Genomic DNA, 21,980 nt, shown 5'->3' on the forward strand with positions numbered 1-21,980 from the left:
GTCACTGGGAAGCTGCCAGACAACATGATCAGACCATAATATATTCATTATAATATTCAACATTTGTGCATATAATTTGATTTTACTGTAATGAAATTAAGATGCTAAGTTTCTTTTATAGGTGTATAACTACTAAACTGCTGCTTGGTAGGGGGCTGCTAGGAAACACGATGACGTCATATTATCAGGTAAGATCCTTCAGGGGCCTAAGATGTACCCATGTGACGGTTTTGGTTCCTCAGCTCCTAACGGTGTAGGAGTAGTTCACAGACAAGCAGACAGGCGGGGAACATATGTAAAATAGTAAGACAGCTGTTTTTTGTATATCCGCGTAATTTTAACTTTCAGGTCCAGGTGTTTGCAAGCTATGTGATGAGCAATCTTAGGTTTTCTGCAAACGTTGTGGAGGCTTTCAAAACAATGTGTGTGTGTGTGTGTGTGTGTGTGTGTGTGTGTGTGTGTGTGTGTGTGTGTGTGTGTGTGTGTGTGAGTGAGTTCATGAATCAGTTACTATTTGACTTATGAAGCAATACCAGAATGTCCTTAAATTTAGGACATTTGGTTTACTTTGAGTTAATGATTATCATAGATTCTGCTTCTTTTTTTTTTCTTTACTGCACTGTTTTATTACATTACCAGTCTGACCTCAGCTATCATGCGCATCCTAATTGTGATCTCAGGTAAGGGAAATTGAAATACAGATTTTGCAAATGCAAATTTTATATTTAACTATTTGTATGTAACAAAAAAATGCAACTGTTAAGGTCTCTGTCTCGCCTTTGGCAGTCTGGGTGAGTTCATAAATTGTACCAACCCTTTTATATTGGACAGTCATATAATGTTTTAAAGAGATTGAAAAATGTTCTTTCATATTCAGTCTCATCCTCCAGACTTGTGTGTTACTTCACAAACTGGTCCCAATACAGACCTGGCAATGGGAGGTTTATGCCTTCAAATATTGATCCAAACCTTTGTACGCACCTAATCTATGCCTTTTCTGGTATTAATGAGGCAAATGAATTAGTGACCATAGAATGGAATGATGAGGAACTCTATAGATCCTTTAATGGACTCAAACAAAGGTTAGTCTATTTTCTCCTCATATCACTTACAAAATGTTGAGAAAAAATAATCTTTGCTGCTGTATCTTTACATTCCCACAGGAATCCAAATCTTAAAACCCTGCTGGCAGTTGGAGGCTGGAACTTCGGAACGCAAAAGTGTGACACTAAGCATAAAACAATAATGAATCATAAATTTTCTCTTTATACAGATCTTTTTAATTGTGCCTTTCTTTTGCCAATCGGTTTCATAGGTTCACTACTATGGTGTCAACACAAGCCAAAAGAAATACATTTATACAATCTTCTATCAAACTACTGAGAAAATTTGGTTTTGATGGACTAGACCTAGACTGGGAATACCCTGCAGCAAGAGGAAGCCCTCTGGAAGACAAGCAGAGATTCACAGTGTTATGCAAGGTCAGATTTGGAGTTACTGATGATTGGCATGAACCACGAAGTTACCTTTCTTTTCTGTGGTTTATAGGAGCTACTACAGGCCTTTGAGGCAGAGGGAACATCAACAGGACAGCCCAGGTTAATGATTTCTGCCGCTGTGTCTGCTGGTAAAGGAACCATTGATGCCGGTTATGAAGTCTCAGAGATGTCAAAGTAAGCTTATTAGTAATATCACATTGCATGCCCTGCAAAACCTGTTTTGCTGACCTTGACCTCTCATGCACTTTATCAGGTATGTCGATTTTATTAATGTGATGACATATGACTTTCATGGTACCTGGGAGAGTGTCACAGGACATAACAGCCCCTTATACAAAGGATCCCAAGATATTGGGGACCACGTTTACTTAAATACTGTGAGTAGATGGGTTCATTTTTCTCCCTGAAAAAGAGGGATTATGTAATCCATTCCGTTTGTTTCTTTGTCTGTTTGTTAGCGGTCTAGTGTTTCAAATTTTATGAAATGATAGATACCAACAAGCTGATCTAAGGTCATTTAATTTTCATGAAAATCAGGTCAATGTGAAAACTAGTAAAAACTTTACATACACAATTTTTTTATGGGTCATGTTCAGACTTCACAACAATATACTAGGTCTTGGGGAGCATGTGTACCTAGGTTGGCCAAACCTTTGGCCTTTATGAAATAAATTCAAACAACCATATTGAGTTATATATCATATAAAAGGGTATGGAGAGAGCTGCACAAGACACTACAACATCACTATGACACTATAATATTTCTCAAAATTACACAATGACTGAAAATATGTTAAAAATGTTCAAATCTCAAGCATGTAGATTTGCATGTAAATCACAAAGATTTCAGCTAATTCTGATCCAATCATATGAATAAAGATGAAAAATACACCCTTTTAGTATGTATTAGGAAAAAGCTTTCATTTTGATCAAATCATCTCCAAATTTTGAAGCAATATATTTGTCAAAGGGGAACATAAGCGCTTTCTTTTTCTGAGCTCTTTAGAAAAAATTTTGATATAACATTATATGACTTCACAATGACACAAAAATATTAATATAGTGCAGAAATGACTATGAAAACAATGCAGATATCATTATTGGGGATAACAATACCAGTGAAACATAAAACACCAAACTTTTAGTATAGCCCTTGCCCTTCAGGGACAGTTGTGCTCTCTGAGTGCTTTGTTTTAGACTGCAATTGCTCCCAGCCACGCTCCACTTTTCCACACAGTTCTCAACCAACTGTCGATGGATTGACATTGATTGTCACCATTTTTACACCCTTCTCTAATTCTAACACTTGAGAATTTAAATCACAAATTATTTATAAAGTCAATGAGTCACTGAACCTGATAATACTAGTATTAATGACAATATAACTTACATATGTTTACATTTTAGGATTTTGCTATGAGGTACTGGGCAGAAAAGGGAACACCTGTACAAAAGTTAAATATGGGCTTTGCTACATACGGACGCACGTTTCGTCTTTCTACTCAATCCAGTCAAGTTGGAGCCCCTGCCAGCAGCCCTGCTGCTGCTGGCACATTTACAAGGGAGCCCGGCATTTGGTCTTATTATGAGGTAAAAAGAAATCCCCACTCTCATATTAATATGTTCATTTTAAGTCAGTTTCTATGTCTTAGTAGCAGATCAATGTTAATATGTCAAGTTACCACACAGAATGCATTTTTTATCTGTTTTCAGATTTGCACCTTTCTTCAAGGGGCCAGTGTCCACTTGATTGAGGACCAGAAAGTCCCATATGCCACCAAACAAAACGAGTGGGTTGGATATGACAATAAAGAAAGTTTTATGACTAAGGTAGACATGTGCATCTGGATGTTGCTCAGTTTTTCTTTGCCAGATAACATTAGTACTAAAACAACATATCACATTAAAATGTGCATACTGTTATTAAGTTGTTTCGATTGTTACTGCTTCAGGTCCGTTACCTAAAAAACAACACTTTTGGAGGAGCCTTTGTCTGGGCTCTGGATCTAGACGACTTTAATGGACAGTTCTGTGGACAGGGACAATACCCCCTCATCGGTTCTCTTCGCTCTCTTTTGTTTCCAGGTAATAAAATTCCTACATTAGCATTTTATGTTTGTTTTGAGCTAGCCAGTTTTGGATTTGGGGAAACCTGCAGTCTGCTGAAACTGAAGAAGTCACTTGGATGAGTGACGAAACGTTTCTCCCACAAAACGCTACGTCCAGATGAACAGAATCAACTTTTGGACAGCTAGCCAGTTACTTATTAGTATGCATATTTTCCAATTAGTCAATATAAAGGCTGTTAATGCCTTATTTGGGATATCTGTATTCTATCATAGCTTCCTAATGTTTGTTAAATGAAATACGTAAGAAGGCTTCAGCACATCAGTGACAATCCTAACATTATTTGCTCTTTAGCAATAAAAGACTGGTCAATTTGTCATAAAAGCACTTGAGGATGATCTATTTTTATTAAATAAAACACAAAACAAGTGTTCAATGTATCCAGATGAATACTGGTTAAATCTTTGAACTCAGGATTTGAATTTTCACTCACAGCAAATGCTCGAAAGCTACTATTACACTGACACTTATTAACCCAGACAGGATCTATATAATATGAAACAGAGAGACACTGTTGAATAGCTTTCTGGCCTTTTGCAAACCGAAAGCTGGTCAGCTGAAATAAACAGAAAGTTTAAGGAGGAGATCTGTTCTAAACATTTAAAAAATAAAAATAAAGATAAGGAAAAAACATGTAAAAATATTTTAATACCATTTTAAAATGTCTTAAGTTGTCCATTAAAAAATATTCAAATAAAATGTGTGTATAACTCCAAATTTGATTAAGGTTTATTGAAACACCTGAGAAAAGGACATATAAATTGCAACAGGGAAGTGTAAAGAGGAAGAACTCGTACGGAGCCCATGTGCGCCAAGTGTCAAATTTCTGGTGACTTACACCTCACTTTAGAACAAGGAGCAAATGGAAGCACATTTTAAGAGACCATCATTTAATAGGAGGTTATCTGAACATTATTAACATTTGCAGTTCATAAGAAACAACTGCAGTTATTAGGGCTATCAAAGAGTATTGACTATAGGCCCCTACATCCATGTACAACACCTTGCTTACTAATTAGCAAGCAGTAATTACAAATGTTTTAGGAAAATTTCGTAATTTAGGAAAATTATTGGCCTAATTGTTAAAAAAAAAAAAGGTTTTGCGAAGAATTTTATTGTTGGCATTATTAACAACTTTGACTAATAAAGAGCTTGTATGCTACTAACATGCACACTAGCAAATGTTTAATTTATTAACTGACTATTAATTTGCGCACCCTAATATAGCCGTGGTTTTATGTAGGATATTTTTTTATATTATATTAACTAAAAGTTAACTTCTTTAATTTAATTTCACTTACTGATAAGTAATAATAATAATTTATGATGATAATAATAAGTATTATTATTATTATTGTTGTTAGTAGTAGTAGTAGTATAACTTTATAGCTATTGTTTCTACAGATCTTCCTCCACTTCCAACTGCTCACACAAACCTGAATCAGGAGACATCAACAAATAAGGATCACATTTTGCCTCATCCCAGACCATCAATCACTACTACAACCACTGACAACTTCTGTGCTACAAAAATTGGTGGGCTCTATGCCAAACCTGACGCTCCAGGTTCTTTTTACAGCTGTGCCAATGGCATCACGTGGATCCAAAACTGCCCAGCTAATTTAGTCTTTCGAGACAGTTGTAAGTGCTGTGACAGGCCGTAGAGACTCTGGACTATTTGTTCTGAGTTTTGGTTTTCAGCTTGTTTTTATTACCATTTGGGTCACTATAATGTCATGTCACATTTGGTCAGTTTTGATCATTTTAAACATAAATGCATGATCTTCATCTGAATTTTTTTCTTTTGAGGTTTGGCTTTCAGAGTCTAATCCTTATGTGAACCAGTCCAGGTTTTGCAACGTATGAAATAAAATATGATTATAATTACATTACATTATTCATCTGAGGATGAACGTTGGTCAGTTAATAAAGTTGTTCCACTTTACTTTTAAGTGTTGCTGGAGTTCCTACGTTGTTAGTTCCTTGTCCTCTTCATGCACCTTGGAAGTAGGTGAAGTTGCTGCTGAAAATCCTAGGTGACACAAGGCTTGGGTTGACAACACCCGATCAGCCTTTTAATACCTGAGCGGTTATTAAAAACTGTCAAATTGCTCATACTGTTGTGTTAAGAAAGCCTATCTAAAATTGTGAACAGATTCAATCACATTTACAAATCTGGAATCATTTTAATGAGTCAGCCAGTAAAACAGCATTCTTTGAACATGTAGTCCAGTGTTTGATTCAAGTTAAGCATCCCTGTAGGTAGTGCTGTCATTTGTACCATTCATTATGAGCGGTCCAAATCAAAAAAACATGTATCTTTATGACTGCACTACTATCAGTGTCCCACAATAAGACATATATAATAATTGGTTAATTGAATCATATCATACCACCATAGAGTTCAGAAAAAAATAGTACATCAGTCTGCATAGAGCACCAAAACTTAATCTTGAATGCAAAATTCTAGATAGCCAATTCACAGTGATTTTACTGCAGAAAGGTCAGTGCTCTATCTACTCACATATCACTGAAAAGAGTCAGTAGTCCACATAAAAGATAAAAGTACATCCCACTTTGAAATGAGCAAAATTGTAGTTTCTGATTCTATAATGCAAAAGTTATTTAGTGCAATATCAATGCATTTTGTATGCTATTCATGTGTTTATCTTATCACCAATGTTGTCAATTGCTTAGAGTTCATGGACAGAGCTGTGGGGCTCAGGGAGCTTCCTAATGTCACAGTTCTGGATCAAATTGAAGTAAAAAACAATCATCTCCTCGTAGTTCTTAGTGGAAATCCTTTCATTGATGCCATGGAATCTGAGAAACAAAGGAAAAAAAGGATTCATGGTACTTGGAACAAGAAAGTATTTTATATATTCCCCTCTTCTATTCATGCTGCATGATCTGTTTCTAGAGTTGAGAAATAATCACTGCACGTGGAATTCTTCTTACTGTATTTGTTCAATTTTAAATTGAGGTCTGCAGACATTTTTGGTGAAAATATATTTTGACAGTATTAAAAACTGCTGAATTCTCACCTCTCAAAGTCACCTGGCTTAAACCAAGCCGGGGAAAACCGATAAATATTTTTGGTCAGGTCGACGAAGTGTCGACTGTCTGTGTTTCCAATACAGATAGCTGCACATTTAAATATGATATTAAATTACTTATAATGTCCCGAAAGATGCTTTAAAATGCTTCCATACAAATCTGTATGAACCCTACCTGGAGCAACTGTAACTGTTGGAAACAAGTCCAGCACCGTTTTCTTAATAATTTGGAAGCCAAAGACCTTGTCATCAGCACCGCTGATGGGTAGAGGGTCAAATCCATTAACAAGTTCTACCTTCACTCGCTGGTCGCCCACCGTATCCTTGATGATGTCCAGTACCTAAAAAAGACAGCACACATCTCATATTCATGTCAAAGTGTACATAGTAAGGCATTCATTCTCAAAAAGGACTCTACCTCTTGTACCGACTGCGCTGAGTGAATTCGTAGATTTACATAAGCTTCAGCAAGGGAAGGAATAACATTTATCTGCAGAGGGAGGGAGATATTGAATTTTTACAAAGAAAAGTAACAGGCTTAAAATCTTACTTCTTGTGAATTACATTCAATTTAAAATAATCACTGCACCTTTACTCCTGCATTAAAAAAGGTGACTGCTGTGGTAGTCCTTACAAATGCATTAGATACTGGTTTTCTTTCAAGTATCCTGAAACATAAAAACTGGTCTATTTCACTGGAACCAATCACAAGAAAACATGACATTTGAATTTATATTTAAATGATATTTAGCAGTTATTACCTGCTAAGGAGCGGAGAGAAGAGCCACAAATTCGACATTATGAACTTTAGTGGTAAACTGAACTGAAGGCAAAGAATTAGTAGTTGGTAAAGAATGAGTACATGAGTATACTACTAGTAAAGAAGTATTTAGATTACCCTACCTTGTGGGCCAGATGCTCAAAGGTGTCACCTTCAGGACCATAACCAAATAACCTCGGCATTGGGTTGTCCTCTAGTCTGAGGAAACAGGATCACAGTTAAATCTTTTATACTAGCTTTTTAAACATGGGGTAGTAAAATTATGGAAGGCAGTGAAACATATGAACAGAGAAGCTAAACAGAACTCATTATAGTTTAAAAAACAATGTTCCTCTCACCTTTTGACTGCTGTGGCTAAGATCCCAATGCTAGTTTCCCTGGGAGGCATCGAGGAGTGACCAGGGGCCACAGACACACTAAGCTTTATAACGGCCTGGCCTTTTTCACTTAACCCGATTCTGCAAATCATAAATCGTACACATACACATAAGATGTGATCAACACAAGTGCACAACACATGTTCAGGCAGGTTCTTACAGAGCAGCAGGTCCTTCAATAGCAGGAATGATTCCATCAAGTATAGTCAGGCCCTCATCCATGACAAACAACAGCTGGACACCACGTTGCTTCAAAATACGCACTATGTTCATCGCTCCATTGAGACCACTGATCTTAAAAAAAGAGATTTTGAAGAGCACAGCCATTAAAATGTGATATTTCCAATCCCACTTAAGTTTGTAATGTCATAGTGAAACTGTTAACATACTTCTTCATCATGACCAAGACCGATGTAAAATCCCCTGCGTGGAGCATAGCCCTTTAACAGCAAGTACTCCAGCGCCTGAAGTATTCCCTAGAAGAAATAAATCAGCTGTTTAGCCAAATATACCTCAAGTCTGTTTAAAAGTAAGCTCACACAAAAGTAATGTTTTCACACCATTAGATTGTTTTTGTCATCTATGGTTCCTCTGCCGTAGATGAAGCCATCGATCTCCTTTGCAGAAAATGGTGGTGCTTCCCAACCATCTGACTCTGAAGCAGGTACTACATCAATGTGGGCCAGCAGCATGTATGGCACCAGTTCAGGCTGTGATCCTTTCACCCAAAACAAGTGGCTGTAGTTTGCCACCAATTCATGATGAACCAAGCTAGAAGAGAAAACTGTAGGGAAGGCTGACAAAAACAAAAAACTTAAAAACAAGCTGAAAGAGCAATTGTTATCTTAAATTCATCCTATCTTTCATGACTTATTTATGATAACTTTTTCATGATTATGACTTATTGATTTATTTATAGTAAAAATTCAACTACAAAAAGCATCTACTTGTTCCAGCTTCAAGCAAGTGGTGATCTATGGTAAATAAAATCACTATTGCACATTTTAGAAACTGTCGCAAGCTGTCATCTGCTAAAATTGAACTATAGAAAGTTTCATTTCACAAGTGAGATAAAACAACTGATAGAGGAGGCTATGAAAATTGCAGCAAATGCTTTACAAATGCAATCACTGGTTACTTTACTAGGTGCACCTGTTTAGCTAGTCATTAAAACAAATATCTAATCAGCTAATCACATGCAACCGAGTCAGTGCATTCAGGTATCTAGACATGGTCAAGATGGCCTCCTAAAGTTCAAAGTGAGCATTAAAATGGGGGAAATAAATGTGACTTTGAACCCAGATTTGTTATTGGTTTCCGATGGGTTGGTCTGCGTATTTCAGAAACTTGTGATTTACTAGCATTTTCCCACACAGAAAAATCTGGGATTTTTCCACTTAAACAAGTGAAGACCAAGCAGCAACATCTGCAATTCTTATAAGTAAGGACTTTTATTTGAAAATATTAGTTTTTTAATTGTTTTGGGGCAGAGTCAGCTTCTTTTCCTTACATGACTTGGCATCAAAATACACTATATTGCCAAAAGTAAAAAAAATCAACCATCCAAATCATTAAATTCAGGTCTTCCAATCAATTCCATGGCCACAGGTTTTATGCACCTGTGGCTATGGAATCAATCAAGCACCTAGACATGCAGATTTCTTCTACAAAGATTTGTGAAAGAATGAGTTGATCTCAAGACCTCAGTGAATTCCAGTGCAAGCTCAGTCGTGAAATGTCCTTGCTACTAAATATTCCACAGTCATGTGAACAGCAGACGCTGAGCCTCCAAAAGTTGAGTCTGTTCATCTGGACGTAGCGTTTTCATTGGGAGAAATGTTTCGTCACTCAGCTGACACTGAAGAAGTCACATGGATGACTGCAGGTTTCCCCCAATCTTATAAACTGTACATTTGCATAATGACTGAAACCAGCCCACGGAAGGAACAATCGGCTGGGAGGTCACCTTCATCATAATTATGCAAATTCTCATGACCATTGATCAACAACCACTGATCAAAGACCACTGATCAATGGCCATGAATACCATTCACAAAGAGTTGGGGAATGGCTGCAGTCACAGCATTGTAAGATGGTGAAAGGTGTACTCTTAAGCCCCCTCCGCGATTCAGAGATGGTCTTTCCCTTTTCACATAAATGGCTTCCTTGACTCCGCACTCAAACCAGCGTTCCTCCCTGTCTAGGATGTGTACATCCTCATCATTGAAAGAGTGTCCACTGGCCAGTAGGTGTAAATAGACTGCAGAGTCCTGGCCTGAAGAGGTGGCTCTTCTGTGTTGTGCCATCCGCTTCACCAGAGGTTGTTTGGTTTCCCTGATGTATAAATGCTGGCAATACTCCTGGCAGCGTACACTATGTTACTCTGTTTGTGTCGGGGGACCCGATCCTTGGGGTGGACCAATTTTTGGCACAGCGTGTTTTGGGGTTTAAAGCCACAGAGACGTGGTGTTTAGAAAAAATGTGTCTCAACTGTACTCCTTACACGTACGGGATCACTACAGGTTTTCGTTTAGGCAGCGCTTGCCCTTCTCTCCTGGATCAGCTGGTGCTTTCTTTAGGCGCCTTCCCAACTTTGACAAAAGTCAAGCTGGGATAACCACGGTTACTCAGAGCCTTCTTGATGTGATGTTGTTCTGCTTCCCTGGCTGCTGAATCTGTGGGGATGGTGTTCGCTCTGTGTTGTAGCGTTCTGATGACACCCAGTTTGTGCTCCAGTGGATGATGAGAGTCAAACATTAAATACTGATCCATATGTGTAGGTTTCCGGTACACATCAGCTTTTAGATGTTCCCCATTACTGATGGAAATTTCACAGTCTAAGAAGACTAACCTGCCACTTTTCATATCCTCCCTGGGGAATTTGATGTGTCGGAATCTGGCTTTGACAGTTGCCAGGAGAATGGTACTTGTCTCAGATTATTCACCCAGATTATAAAGAACAACAAAATAAACTACCACAGCTATGCAGATGACACACAAATATATATCACAATGTCACCAGGAGACCGAGGCCCTGTACAGGCTCTTGGTAAATGCATTGAGGAAATCAATGACTGGTTGTGCCACAATTTTCTCCAACTAAACAAAAACAAAACTGAAGTAATAGTCTTTGGCGCCAAAGAAAAACGATTACAGGTCACCAGAGAACTTCAATCTATACATCTAAAAACCACAAACCAGGCGAGAAATTTGGGTGTAGTGATGGATGCAGACCTAAACTTAGAAAAACACATTAAGACAATAACAAAGTCAGCTTACTATCACCTCAAGAATATATCAAGGATAAAAGATCTGATGTCTCAACAGGACCTGGAAAAACTAGTCCATGCATTCATCTTTAGTAGGCTTGATTACTGTAACAGCATCTTTACAGGTCTACCTGAAAAAATCAGTCAGACAACTACAGCTCATTCAGAACTCTGCTGCTCGAGTCCTCACTAAGACCAAAAAAGTGGACCACATCAGTCCAGCTCTGAGATCTTTACACTGGCTGCCTGTCCGTCAGAGGATAGACTTTAAAGTTCTGATGCTGGCCTATAAAGCTCTGAATGGTTTAGGACCAAAATACATCAGTGACCTCCTGACCCAGTATGAACCTTCCAGATCCCTCAGGTCATCTGGATCCGGTCTTTTATCAGTTCCCAGAGTCAGAACCAGACATGGAGAAGCTGCATTCAGCTTTTATGCTCTTTATATCTGGAACAAACTCCCAGAAAGCCTCAGATCAGCTGAAACACTCAGTTTATTTAAATCCAGGTTGAAGACTCACCTATTCTCAGCTGCATTTGAATAAAGCACCAAATCCACACTTTTAAGCTTAAATTTCAAAACTTACACTAACTACTGATCTTATCTATTTCTGATTTTATCTGTTTTGATTTTATATACTGTTTTGTTTGTTTGTTAAGCTTAAATTTCAAAACTGATTTTATCTACTGTTCTGATTTTATCTGTTTTGATTTTATATACTGTTTTGTTTGTTTGTTTGTTTGTTTGTTTGTTTGTTTGTTTGTTTGTTTGTTAAGTGGGTTTAGAGCTCTGGGTAGCTCCCCAGCTGGGTCTAGACTGGGTCTAGAGAGTATTTTAAATTCAGGGAATTTAAAATAGAAAGTAGCTCGTCCACAGAAGGACTGGTAGCTCCCCTTACGATAAGGGTTCAGATCGCGCGAACAAGTGTGGGATTAGAGCTCTGGGTAGCTCCCCAACTGGGTCTAGACTGGGTCTAGAGAGTATTTTAAATTCAGGGAATTTAAAATAGAAAGTAGCTCGTCCACAGAAGGACTGGTAGCTCCCCTTACGATAAGGGTTCAGATCGCGCGAACAGGTGTGGGATTAGAGCTCTGGGTAGCTCCCCAACTGGGTCTAGACTGGGTCTAGAGAGTATTTTAAATTCAGGGAATTTAAAATAGAAAGTAGCTCGTCCACAGAAGGACTGGTAGCTCCCCTTACGATAAGGGTTCAGATCGCGCGAACAGGTGTGAAATGTGTGTGTTTAGTTAGTTTGTTTGTTTGCTTGTTTTAATCAATTTTAAATCATGCTTTTTATTTGTTTTTGTTTCTAATGTCTCTGTAAAGCACTTTGAATCACCTTGTTGTTGAATTGTGCTATACAAATAAATTTGCCTTGCCTTGCCTTGTCTGACTGACACAAACCAAGAGTAAAGTTTGGTGGAGGGGGTATTATGGTTTGGAGCATTTTCAGGAGTTGGGCTCGGTCCCCTAGTTTAAGTGAAAGGAACACTTGTGCTCCCAACAGGGAGATGGCCCTTTCCTGTTTCAACATGACTGCACACCAGTGCACAAAGCAAGACCCATAAAGTCATGGATGAGCAAGTCCAAGATGGAAGACCTTCTTCCAACCAAATAGAACACCTTTGGGCAGGCCTGGACTGGGAAGAAAAATAAATAAAGTATCAGCCCTATACATTATTATACACGTCCTGCCAATTGTGAGATACCATTCTGAGATAATCAGCTGGCCAAAGGAGGAAATAGAAGCTACTGACATCAAGACAAGGAAGTTCCTTGCCATGGAGGGTTTCACCCAAAGTTCAGCAACCTCAGGCTAAGCTAAGTGGAAGGAAGGATGCCACGGACAAATGTGTGTCAGAACAACTATCCAGGATGAAACAACAACAATCCATGAGTACATCAGGAAGAGGTCCACTCTTGCTGCCCTTTTCTTGGCTTGTTCTAGCAATAGCCGCCTCTTGTGACTGCAAGGACTTTAGATTGGCTGCTGCTATAGTAAATGGCCTGCATTTGTAAAAAAAATCATTTGTATAAAAGCAACAAGTCCCTAAGGACTAAGTAAGTAAGTCCCTAAAGTGTACTGTAAAGCTCTATCAGTGCTGTAAAGCTCTATCAGTGCCCTGGGGAGCACTGACAGAGGCGAGGCTGCCAGACACTGGCGCCACCGGGCCCTCTGACCACCACCAGTAGGCAAACATGGGGTTAGTATCTTGCCCAAGGATATCTGGCATGCAGCCTGGGATCGAACCATCAACCTTCTGATTAGTGGCTGACCTGCTCTGCCACCTGAGCTACAGCCACCCCACACTAGTATTACTGTTGACACATTTTGCTGCATCTGTTTTCAAGTTCTTTTTCTTTTTCTCACTTAGCTTTTCAGTCCCACATTTTTATTTATTTTGGTTTGCCCATCTGTATCAACGCTTCTTCCACATTTAATTATGTTCTACAAGGTGGAATATTGTTGAGGGACTGCAGCCCTTCAAGATAGCCTGTAGCCTGTCTTATATTGACAAAGCAAAGGGTCTCACTGCAGCCACTGTGGAGCTCTGCAGTAACTGGAAACACATGACCTCAACAGTAACCTGAAACCCATGACTTCCACACTAGGTAGAAACACGTCCAACATATTGCAATACGGGACACAACACAAAAACAAAGGACGTTTCTCAATTCTAAAGTACGTGAGTCCAGACTTCTTAGGCGCACACGGGAGTCCGAACTTCCCAAAAATGCAAGAACGCAGCACGATCATTTTACAATAGACCCTGCGCACAAGAAAATGCTAACTTCCTGTTTTAAGACCGGATGTAGGGTTGTACATTTCTGGTAGCTTTATTTGGCAGTCAATTGCTACTGCAAAGGTGAACTCAAAAATCATGTCCAAAATACGAAAACGGAAAGATTACATTAAGTTACAAAGAGCAGAGGGTGGTAACACTCACCATTGCTGTGTCATAAAAAAAATCAAATGATCAATTTTGATGTTTGAAAAGCGTAGATCGATTGTTTGTTTACATCACTCAACCCAAGCAGAACTACATTACTGCATGCAGAAGACACATTGTCCACATTCAGAAGCACATCTCTCTATAGTGACAGTTCTTATGATTTAAACAGGCAAATGTCCAGCATTCAAACTACAGGTGAACAATAGTCAAAGCCAGATGTTTCCCCGTTATGTCGATATCAGTACACACCTACACAGGATGTCAACAAACCGTGAAAAAAAGCCACAGGATATAAAAAAAATACATGATTGATTGCAGGTAAGGGTCTGTATATATTAGTATTTACGAAGAGTATGTTGTGACTTATTACTTACAATTACAGTGGTCCCTCGCTATAACGCGGTTCACCTTTTGCAGCGTCGCTGTTTCGCGGATTCTTTTAGTGCAATTTTGCATGCTTTTTTTTTTTTAAAGCACATTGTGTTCTGCATCCCGATCACTTTTTTTTTTTTTTTTACGAAGGTTTGAGCTTTGAGAGTTTAAACAAGAGAGAAAAGTGTGAAACTGTTCATGCCTTTCTGAGAAAAGTGTATAAAGTGTGTAGTGATGGGTTTTACAGCCTTACATTTTAAAAAAATTGTAAAAAATAAAGCTGGCTACTTCGCAGATTTCACCTATCGCTGGTTATTTTTAGAACAACACCCACGATAAACGAGGGAATTCTATATACAAATACTGAGAAATTTCAATCCCTTCTCTCTTTTGCTCTGAGGCGCGAGGGAAAAATATAATAAGTCGATGAACATCATCTACAGATATATTCAGTAAATGCCCAAGACACCTTGAAAAATGTAAATCGCCGCTTGGCTTTTTTTGGAAAACCCGAACATAAATAAGATGCGAATATCACACCGGAAACGAAGTGCCCTACAGGAGTTTCCTCACCGGAAGTAGCATATGCTAAGGTGCACATAGTCTATTGGAACAGCAGCATACTTGATGACATCACCGTTCCGGAGTTTTTACTGCCATCCCCTCTTAATTTAACTGTGATTAATATTTACAATGGAAATTACACATTATGTTTTTGATCTTCTCTCTTTTTTTGTTTTTTAAAGATAATTTTCAAAAAGTATCTTAAGCACTCTGGCAAAATTCGCTTTTATGTATGATCTGTTCCATAATGTCTAAAGAGCTTCATGCAGTTAAGCACAATTACTGCATGTATGAAAACACAAGCTTAATCTCTCTATTAATAAAAATAGTATACATGTATGCCTGAATAATAAGAAAGAGGTGAGATGTTAGAACACTTTTATATTTATTTTAATAGACACTGGCCCTTACAATAGACAGCTGGGGTTTGGAAGAGAATTGAACAAATATTTAAAATATAATCGGATCATTTGGAGCAGCCGTCAGGATCTCCACGCATTAACATGTTGCTTTTGCTCTCAGTGAAAACGTTTCCTCTTGAATTTAAATATTTTTAATGTTATATTTAACTCAGAGTCAGCTGTTTAAAAAAAGAACAGAATATTTTACATCAGGCAGTATAACAGGTGAAATTTAAAGTACACTGACAGCTCTACAAGTAAGACTTCAGTATTAAATAAAACAGTCCAGTTATAAAGCTTAATCTGAGCCAAACTGATTTGCTCAGGAACAAATGAAACACTGAAAAAAAAAAAACAATAAAATTTTTAAATGATCTAATTGACTTGTATCATGTTTAACTTGAGTAGCGAAAGACCACAGGGGGGGGTTTGAAAATGATGTCCGCTATTGTCGCAGATCCACAGCTTGTTTTTTGTCCATAAACTTTGCAGATGAGAAGAAGAGGCAGAGTTCTTCGTGAAAAGTGAAAAAGAATGGCTTAGTTTTCAGAAATCGACATTTATGAATGAACCCATAATAATTATCACATTTAAGACATTTTCAAGTTTATTTTCTTTTCTTTGAGATTCAAAAATAATATCATTTTTAGAAAATTCAAGTAAGTTTGGAATCTTTGGGAAAAGCCAGTAGTGCACATCGTCCCACGGGGCTTTACAGTATATACATTCATAAAATAAAAGTTCTGTCGAATCAATATTCCCATTACAGAAAGAACAAGACTTATTATCAATAGGAAAACGATGTCTGAGAAATTCTTTGGAACGGTAAACGCCTGAGAGTATTTCATAATGGACCTCCTTAGCTTTTGGGGAATGGGAAGTTTTAGGTAATTTGCTCTGATTTCTTTCTTTTGATCGCAGGAGAACGGTTGTGAAATGGAATTTGGATTTGATCTATATGGGGGAAAGCATTAGTGAATAATTCCTTAATTTTAGAGTTTTTTTAGACTGTTAACTCCACAGTGGCTGCAGCCAGGTGCTCTTGGTCGACAAAGGGTCATGGGTCATGTGACTTGAGGGTTTTGAACCACGTGCATCTCGGTGTAGCGTTTCGACATACCTTGGCTCAGCAAGACGTGGAAAGGTTAATTCTGAATAAGGTGTACGGAACAAAGTACATCTGCACAGCAAACATTAACTTTATCCATTTATTAGCGCTATACAAGTTTGACATACAAAAACTACATTAACGTTTAGAGTTACAGCCATCAGCTAGTTCCACGTTGAGCACATTATATATAAAAGAAAGTTACTTTAAGCACGTTTTACTGGCAGGTTTACCTTTTCGGAGGAATCTGTCAAATTCATGCAGCGCAGTGGTGTTGCTTTCTGTATTTGAGAATGACACGGTGGGGATGCGGATTGCCTCTGGACAAATGGAGACAAATTGTTACCAAACAGAAGTGTCTCTGCCTCCATCTACATCCACTACAACACGACTCCGAATACCTTTAAAATTTGCTAGGAGCTCCTCTCTCTGATGGTGGTCAATGACGAGCGATTTGTTATTCGTCTTTTCCCAGTGTGCGAGTTGAAGTCCGGCGTTAACGTCCAGTGAAAGAGTCCTGATAGCCGCTATTGTAAATAACAGCAGGACTGTAATAAGCAAGCTGCTAATAATTATCTTTAAAAACTTAAATATTCTTAACTTTGAACCCGACTCAGTCATTGTAATGGTTGTTGTGTTTACAGCAGAACTCGTCGACTGTGACTGCAGGCTGAATTTGCATTAGAGCCACCTGCAGGCAGACAAGGACAGTCACGCCTACATTATGTAGAGAGCAGTTTTTTAAGAGCTTATTTCAGTTTTAGTTAAATCACCATCACCATTCGGGTGGAGAAAGAATATACAAAGCTTGTGTTCAATCTCCCTCACGACGTGCAGGTTTTTAGTAGTAAAATAATTGCCAAAATACAAAGCAAACACTTTATTGAAATACATTTTTCTCTGCGACCTGCTGGAGCGGGGGGGGGGGGGGCTAGGAGGAGGAGTTGGCTGTCCGACTGCGGTCTGGAGTGTGGGGCCTCCCTGCTGCTGCGGAGTCGGGGCGGTCTGCCTCCCCCCACCGCAGGGAAAAGGGTAACACCACCTGGGTCTGGGTGCAGTTCCCCCCCTCCAGGGGCAAGGGTACCTAGACCCGGGGCTTAGAGTACGCTTGGGGAGTGTGATCGTGTGTACAGCGTCTCTTTATGTCTGTCTCCACGTTGGTTGAGTGTGGAGTAAGTGTATATGAGAGCATGAGGGTGGGAATGGATGTTTGTATATGTGTGTGCCTGTATTTCTGTGTCTATATGTCAGGTTGGGTGTCAGGCGCCACCTCTCTGGGGACATCTTAGGCCCTCCAAGGTATGGAGGCCTATCTCCCCCTACCACCACTTCCCCTGCCAGTGGCGGACTCCCTCAGACATCGGTGCGTTGGTGGTTCTTTGTGTCCGGGGATGGGCGTCCAGGTACACACCGGCTCACTCCTTGGCGGCCGCTTATCGGGGCCTGGAGCCTGGGGCTCGCTCGGGCCCCCTCGGAGGTGGGGTGCCCCCGGCCTCTCGGCCTGGGGCTCGGTCACTCAGGCACGGCTGGCTGCCGGCGGAGCTCACGGGCGCGTCACTGCAACTCCCCCTGGCTTCTGCTCCGCGGCTGCTGAGTGAGCCCTCATCTGGGACTCTCCTCAGCTCTTTCTGGGACAGTGGCGCGGCTGCCCCTCTGTTGGTCTTCCTTGGTCTCTTGTGTTCTGCGGGCCTCTAGATGTCTGGAGTTTTGATCTCCTCCATACCTGCTTCATGCCCTGGAGGACGGGGCTGTGGCCCCCCTACACCCTCTAGCAGATCATTACATGAAGGAACCTTTTAAAAAACAAAAAAACAAACGCGTCCATGCTCACAGGTGTACACACGGGTGATCACACCCACAAACTACACCCTTTTTGGCTCCTACCTCAAAGCACACTGTGTTCTGTTGATCTTATGTGCTGCACAATAATGTTTAATATTTAGTATTTACTGTCATATTCCCATATATCATTGTGATGTTGTTTATTCTATTACTCTTGTTCTCTTCTGCTTGTTTTCTTTTTTCTTTCTCAGCAGGTGACCCAGGTGATCGATATATGCATTTTTTTTCTTTTTTTCTTCTTTTTTTTCTTTTTCTGCTCATTCTGTTGGTTTTTGTCTTTTGCCCTTCTCCCCCGTCCCTCTTCTCAGCTGTTTCTCTTTCCCTCTTTCTTTCTCCCCTTCTTTCCCCCAGTCAAGTCTGTCCCGTATTCAGCAAGTGAAAATAAAATAAACAATAAAAGGTGAGTCAAATGGACCATTACGGCAAGGCTGGGATGGTCAATTTGGTAAAGTAAATCCGTTGGGCATCTTTCTTTGCCTTTAGACAACAATTCTGATGGCAAAAGAGCCAAACGGGACAGGCAAAAAAAATAAAAAATAAAAAAAATACATTTTTAACATTTAAAAAAATGCATGTAAGTACGTGACAAATTCTTTGAAAAGGCAATATTACAATTAGGTTTAAGAAAATGGACAATTTTAAAATTAGTCCAGCATCACTTCTATAGTGACAAGACCACAATGGCAAAATAATCACATAGAAAACCACATTCTGTTTAACTAATAATAATGATTATTACTATTATTATTAGTAATATTATTGTTTCTACAGATCTTCCTCCACTTCCAACTGCTCACACAAACCTGAATCAGGAGACATCAACAAATAAGGATCACATTTTGCCTCATCCCAGACCATCAATCACTACTACAATTACTGACAACTTCTGTGCTACAGAAGTTGAATCAGAATCAGAAAGGGTTTTATTGCCAAATGTTGAGCAGGTTTACAACATTAGGAAATTGCTGCAGTGCTTCAGTGCAAACATACTGTCATAAATTACGCTTAACATCTGCCAGAAAATGCTGAGGATTTTCTATGAGTCTGTTGTGGCCAGTGCGATCCTCTATGCTGTTGCATGCTGGGGGAGCAGGCTGAGGGTCGCAGATGCCAACAGACTTAATAAACTGATCCGTAAGGCCAGCAATGTTGTGGGGATGGAGCTGGACTCCCTCAAGGTGGTGTCAGAGAGGCGGATGCTGTCCAAGATAAAGACAATGTTGGATAACACCTCCCACCCACTCCATGACATGCTGGTCAGTCACAGGAGCACGTTCAGTGAGAGACTGAGATTACCGAAAAGCACCACTGAACGACACAGGAAATCATTCCTGCCTGTGGCCATCTCCCTGTACAACGCATCCACTTAACACACTGTTTGCTGCTACAACTACACATGTTTCTTTTCCAAATATTTATTTATGAGTGACTTATGTATGTATGTATGTATATATATGTATATATTGTACTATTCTTAGTTAGTGTATTGTCTGTCTTGTCTTAATGTTGGTTTAAAATGGAGCACTGTAACAAAAAATAATTTCCCCCAGGGATCAATAAAGTATTCTGATTCTGATTCTGATGATTCTGATTAAATAGACATGAAAATAAAAATAAGAATAAGAATTAAAAGTGCTAAGTAGATAGATATATACATGAGTGCAGGTGGTGATCAGTGCCAAACATGGAATGATGCAGTGAACACAGCGTAGGGTCATGTGTTAGTGGTGGGAACAGTCATACGGTTATTGTTCATGTGTCCAACAGCAGAGGGGAAGAAACTGTTCTTATGGCGAGAGGTTCTGGTGCGAATGGACCGGAGCCTCCTGCCTGAGGGGAGCAGGTCAAACAGACTGTGTCCAGGGTGTGAAGGGTCAGCTGTGATCAGAGTGCACGCCCCAGTGTCCTGGAGGTGTACAGGTCCTGCAGAGATGGGAGTCTGATAGTGTAGAATTTATACTTGCAGTTTAAATTCATTCTTGTGATCTCCACATTGTATTTACTTACATTATTTATGAACATTACGCAACATCTAATCCAACTGGCATTACAATTATAACGGATCTGATTCTAAAAAGAATGTGCACATTTATAACATCCAGAAACATCTTTGTAATACATCATTTTCCATCACAAAGTACAGTTCTGTGCAACAGTTTAAGGCAGGTGAGAGAAAAAATGTTGTAAACAAAGAATGCTTTCAAAAATGGAAGTGTTAATCATTTATTTTCATCAATCAACAAAATGCAGTGAATGAACAAAAGAGAAATCTAAATCAAATCAAGATTTGGATTGACCCCCCTTTGCCTTCAAAGCAGCATCAATTCTTCTAGGTACACATGCACACAGTTTTTAAAGGAACTCAGCTGGTAGGTTGTTCCAAACAGCTTCGAGAACTAACCACAGATCTTCTGCGGATATAGGTTTCCTCACATCCTTCTGTCTCTTCATGTAATCCCAGACACATTGATGATGTTGAGATCAGGGCTCTGTGGGGGCCAAACCATCACATCCAGTACTTCTTGCTCTTCTTCATGCTGAAGATAGTTCTTAATGACTTTGGCTGTATATTTGGGGTTGTTGTCCTGCTGCAGAATACATTTGGGGCCAATAAACAATCATTTATATTTGTGAAAGCATTCTTTGTTTACAGCATTTTTTTTCTCACCTGCCTAAAACTTTTGGACAGCACTGTATTTAGGAAAAAAGGCTGTATAAAAGGAGACACAAATGAAATTTGCTAGTGACGGAATCAGTCAGTCAGACGGGGTTTCAGCTTGTTTTTATGGGTCAGTATAATGTTATGCCACATTTGGACATTTGTTTTGATCATTTAAGCACAAATTCATGTCCTTCATCTGAATTTTATTGTTTTGAGGTTTGGCCTTCGGAGTCTAACCCTTGTGTGACCTAATCCAGGTTTGGCAACATATGAAATAAAATATTATTAATTATAATTATTATAATTAGATTATTCATTTGAGGATGCTAACTATGAAGCAAGACCCACCGTTTCTGTGTAGAAAATATTAAAAAGTAATTGGTTTTGGTTGCTGGAAACGTGTATACCTTTGTAAAAATGAATGAAATTTTAATAAGATATGTGAAACACAAAGGAGTGACTTTGGGTTTCACTTTGGGTTGACTTTTAAGTCAGAACAAATATTTTAGTTGAACAGAATAAGAAAAACTACAACAGAGTACATTCTGTTGGCTCATCAATAAAACAAAATCAAAGCTTTTGAATGAAAAGTTGAAAAGCACTTAGTTTTGATGACCAAAATGACTTTGACATTTGTTATATGACTGGTTTTAGAAAAAGCTCATTACTTATTTTTTACAACTTAAAATATAAATTAAATAAAAATAAAATTTTCAAAATGAAAAATTCAGAATCTTTTTTTTTTAATTGAAGTGTCGATTGAGCAGTCTGACAAATGTTTTCAAAGTAATTAAATAAATGTAATTTGCATATAAGAGTTTTAATTTGCAACATCTTTTTTTTTATTAAAAATGTAAAAACTCATGTATCAAATAGGACACATTGGGCCTTGAGGGAATAACCATCACATCCGCTTTGAAATCTGCAAGTAAAAATCTGCAATTACTAATGACCTTCACTTTAAGCA

The 21,980-nt window shown here is 38.9% G+C and overlaps 2 protein-coding genes across 2 annotated transcripts; one reads left to right on the top strand and one right to left on the bottom strand.

Annotated features, from left to right (window-relative positions):
• Positions 1-563: 563 nt before the first annotated feature.
• Positions 564-5,571, top strand: LOC147306120 (chitotriosidase-1-like). The gene is made up of 11 exons (XM_086278832.1): positions 564-680; positions 765-791; positions 878-1,082; positions 1,164-1,220; positions 1,316-1,481; positions 1,549-1,673; positions 1,753-1,876; positions 2,907-3,089; positions 3,213-3,329; positions 3,452-3,584; positions 5,031-5,571. The coding sequence occupies exons 1-11, from the start codon at positions 656-658 to the stop codon at positions 5,288-5,290; spliced, it is 1,422 nt and encodes a 473-aa protein (XP_086134958.1). The 5' UTR covers positions 564-655; the 3' UTR covers positions 5,291-5,571.
• LOC147306121 (N-fatty-acyl-amino acid synthase/hydrolase PM20D1.2-like) lies at positions 5,026-17,167 on the bottom strand. Its single transcript, XM_086278833.1, has 13 exons — positions 16,911-17,167; positions 16,743-16,829; positions 8,401-8,636; positions 8,230-8,316; positions 8,001-8,134; positions 7,802-7,921; positions 7,586-7,661; positions 7,444-7,505; positions 7,272-7,350; positions 7,101-7,172; positions 6,858-7,023; positions 6,671-6,770; positions 5,026-6,449 (listed from the first exon to the last, which is right to left on the bottom strand). The coding sequence occupies exons 1-13, from the start codon at positions 17,128-17,130 to the stop codon at positions 6,320-6,322; spliced, it is 1,569 nt and encodes a 522-aa protein (XP_086134959.1). The 5' UTR covers positions 17,131-17,167; the 3' UTR covers positions 5,026-6,319.
• Between the last annotated feature and the right edge of the window lie 4,813 nt (positions 17,168-21,980).

Source organism: Aulonocara sp. 'chitande type north' Nkhata Bay, linkage group LG20 (assembly GCF_057382095.1).
Source record: "Aulonocara sp. 'chitande type north' Nkhata Bay isolate Kocher_YH1m ecotype deep benthic linkage group LG20, A_spYH_male_GT1.1, whole genome shotgun sequence".
NCBI lineage: Eukaryota > Metazoa > Chordata > Actinopteri > Cichliformes > Cichlidae > Aulonocara > Aulonocara sp. 'chitande type north' Nkhata Bay.